Here is a 3,274-nt window from a genome sequence, read left to right as displayed (position 1 = left end):
GATGATGATGAGGATTTGGAGCTCAAATTTCCCACCACCTCTAGCTCCGAGTGATGCAGTATTTAAGGAGCACTTTTCACCATTTTACTCTATCATGTTTAGTTGCTTTGGGGACATTGCAACATCTTTAGTTGGGGGTCAATTCTTGTGTAAGTGTTGTTCGTGTATAATTGTGGATAACTATGGGTATGACAGATTGGTACTGTAGTTGTTTTCATTTTGTTGTTAGTATATTTTCATGTGATGTGTGATATTATTATGTTTATATAGTATGTTTTATGTTAGAGGCGATATCCTTAGTTTTCTTTATACCACGGTTCCTTTTCCAAGGATTCCAATTTTCTTCTTGTACCGGGTAATTGTTAGTAAATTTTTGTTGACTTTTCCCGATGATAGATAGCTAGGCAACTTTCTTAAGGGAATTAGTCTTGTAGTTAGATATAGCTAATTTAGGAAAAATAAATGGTTTGAGTTGGGGTTTGTGCCCATTAACCAAGTTGTGGCTTGCTTGGTACCAACATGATTTAAACCTCGACATATGATTTTTTGGTTGTTGAAAAAGACAAATAATTGAAGTAGAGATGTCATGACTATTAGACTCAAATTTCGGCTCTTTGATTCACTAAATAGCTTCCTATGCTATATGCAACCTCTTTAAGTCATTGGTTTCAATTGGATTTTGGATTTTTATTCCACTTGAGTGTTCATGTGCCATGTGTGGTGAGATTTACTGTGAGTTCTTTTGCATTACTTGTACTCTAGAACTTGCCCGGAATGTGCTTCAAGGCAAAATCATAGACTAACTTGGTTTGAAAAATGATATTAGGCCTTCCATGGACCGCCATTATGCCTTAAATTTCCTACCCATGAATATTTTTCCTAGTCAACCCATTTTGAGCTTTTAACCTTGTTCTTTGACAAGCATGTTACAAACTTTATTTCTTTGTTCTTTATTGATCTAGCTTTTGGTACCCTACCTCCCTAAGTACTTTGAAAGTATAAACATAGGCTAAAAGCCTATGTTTGGGGGTGCAGGTTGGAAAAGTTGTGATATGAAAGTTGTTCAAAAGGTGGAAGGTAGAAAAAAATGAATGATAAGAAGTGAAACCTTCCTTGATTTTGAAAAAGGAATGAAGAAAAAAAAAATCTAATAATATATAGAGGAGTTTCAAAATCAAGGAAGGTTTCACTTCTTATCAAAATCAAGGAAGGTGATTGCCCAATGAAGGAAGTTGTTCAATAAGGAAGGTTTCACTTGGAGATAACTCACCTATCCAAAATCGGGTCTGATCATTGCCCAATGCTGCTGAAATGTGATATAGAAACTCCTCCAATTAAGAAGTCGTTCAGATTTCTTAACTTCTGGACAAAGCATGAAACCTTCAAAGATGTAGTAAAGGAGAATTGGAATGCTGATTTTAGTGCTAACCCTTTCTGCATTTTTAACTACAAGTTAAAGAAGCTTAAACAAGCACTATCTTCCCGGAGAAGAGCTACATATAGGAATATATTCCAGAAGATTGCAAGCCTTGAGGAGGTGGTCTTGGTTCATGAAAGACAATTTGAATTCAATCCTACACAGATGAATAGACAAAGATTACAACAGGTCCAAGCTGAAATGATTAAATATCTTGCATTAGAAGAAGAATTCTGGAGACAAAAAGCTGGCATGTTATGGTTCAAAGATGGCGATAAAAACACTAAATTCTTCCATGATCAAGTTAATGGCAGAAGGAAGAGACTGAAATTATCAAGGATCCAGAATAGCCTTGGTAACTGGATTGAAGAAGATCATTTAATAGCAGAAGAAGCAAAAAAGTTCTACAAGGATCAATTTACTGAGAGTGCAGTTCCAAATGATTTTGATATTCTAAGTCATGTACCTTCAATGGTAGATAGTGATCAACATGAAAGATTGATGGCCTTGCCTTCCAATGAAGAAGTGAAGAGAGCAGTTATGGGGTTGAATGGGGACTCAGCTGGTGGACCGGATGGATTCACTAGAGCCTTTTACCAAACATGCTAGGAAATTATCGAAGAAGATGTCGTTCGCATGGTCAACGCTTTCTTTTACGGCCAGCAGTTGCCAAAAAGTGTAACGCACACAAACCTGGTTTTATTACCAAAGAAAAAAGAAGTCATGACATTTGCAGACATGAGACCAATCAGTCTTACCAACTTTGTTAACAAGATTTTCTCCAGGGTTATTCATGAGAGGTTGGTCGAATTATTACCAAACATAATCTCAGAGGAACAAACAGGTTTTGTGAAGGGCAGAAGCATAGTTGAGAACGTACTGTTAACTCAAGAAATCATTACGGATATCAGGTTGAGAACAAAAGCAGGTCCAAACGTTGTGATTAAGCTTGATATGACAAAAGCTTTCGATAGGCTATCATGGCTATTCCTGACAAAAATACTAAGGAAAATGGGATTTCCTGAAGCTTTTATTGGCTTGATATTTGATTTGATTGGGAACAATTGGTACTCTATTCTTATAAATGGTCAGCCTAATGGTTTCTTCAAATTATCGAGGGGAGTTAAAAAGGGTGACCCTTTGTCACCAACTCTATTCATTCTAGCAGCAGAAGCACTTTCTCGGGGATTGAATTCACTGCACACTAACCTATATTTCTGTAGATTTGGAATGCCAAAATGGAGCCCAAAAATAAATCATCTCATATATGCTGATGATATAATCATTTTCTGCTCATCTGATGAAACTTCGTTGAGACTTGTCATGGAGGTTTTGCAAGACTATGAATCATCATCTGGTCAACTGGTGAATAAAGCAAAATCAGCCATATACCTGCATTTAACGGATAATGAGGTGATTAACAAGGTGGAAAGGATTACAGGCATAAAAAGACAAGGTTTCCCTATGACTTATCTCGACTGTCGTATTTTTTATGAAAGAAAAAGGGGAGACTATTACCAGGGATTAATCACCAAGGTTATGGACAAACTGCAGTCATGGAAAGGAAAACTCCTATATGTAGGAGGCAGAGCTGTGTTGATCGCAAAAGTCCTGCAGAGTATCCCAATTCATATGTTGTCAGCAGTTAATCCTCCATGTTATGTGATCAACAAATTACATAGCATTTTTGCCAAGTTTTTTTGGAGTAGCAATGTGGGAGGCAGCACTAGACATTGGGCGTCTTGGACTAACCTTTGTATGCCTTATGAGGAGGGAGGAATAGGTTTCAGGTCCCTACATGATGTATCCAAGGCACTATTCTGCAAATTGTGGTGGAATTTCAGGACAAAGCCCAGT

The 3,274-nt window shown here is 37.2% G+C and overlaps 1 protein-coding gene across 1 annotated transcript; it reads left to right on the top strand.

Moving 5' to 3' along the window:
• The first annotated feature begins 1,300 nt into the window (after nt 1-1,300).
• LOC142180808 (uncharacterized) lies at nt 1,301-2,026 on the top strand. Its single transcript, XM_075252888.1, has one exon. It carries the CDS (start codon nt 1,301-1,303, stop codon nt 2,024-2,026), a length of 726 nt encoding a protein of 241 aa, XP_075108989.1.
• Nucleotides 2,027-3,274: the final 1,248 nt, after the last annotated feature.

The sequence above is a fragment of the Nicotiana tabacum genome, chromosome 5 (genome assembly GCF_000715075.1).
Source record: "Nicotiana tabacum cultivar K326 chromosome 5, ASM71507v2, whole genome shotgun sequence".
In the NCBI taxonomy this organism is placed as follows: domain Eukaryota; kingdom Viridiplantae; phylum Streptophyta; class Magnoliopsida; order Solanales; family Solanaceae; genus Nicotiana; species Nicotiana tabacum.
Note: the sequence above shows the minus strand (reverse complement) of the source record. Positions and strands in the feature narration are given on the sequence as shown.

Bases quoted from the DNA above. Each gene is read 5' to 3' on its own strand.
- LOC142180808 (XM_075252888.1), top strand. From the start codon at position 1,301: ATGCTGCTGAAATGTGATATAGAAACTCCTCCAATTAAGAAGTCGTTC.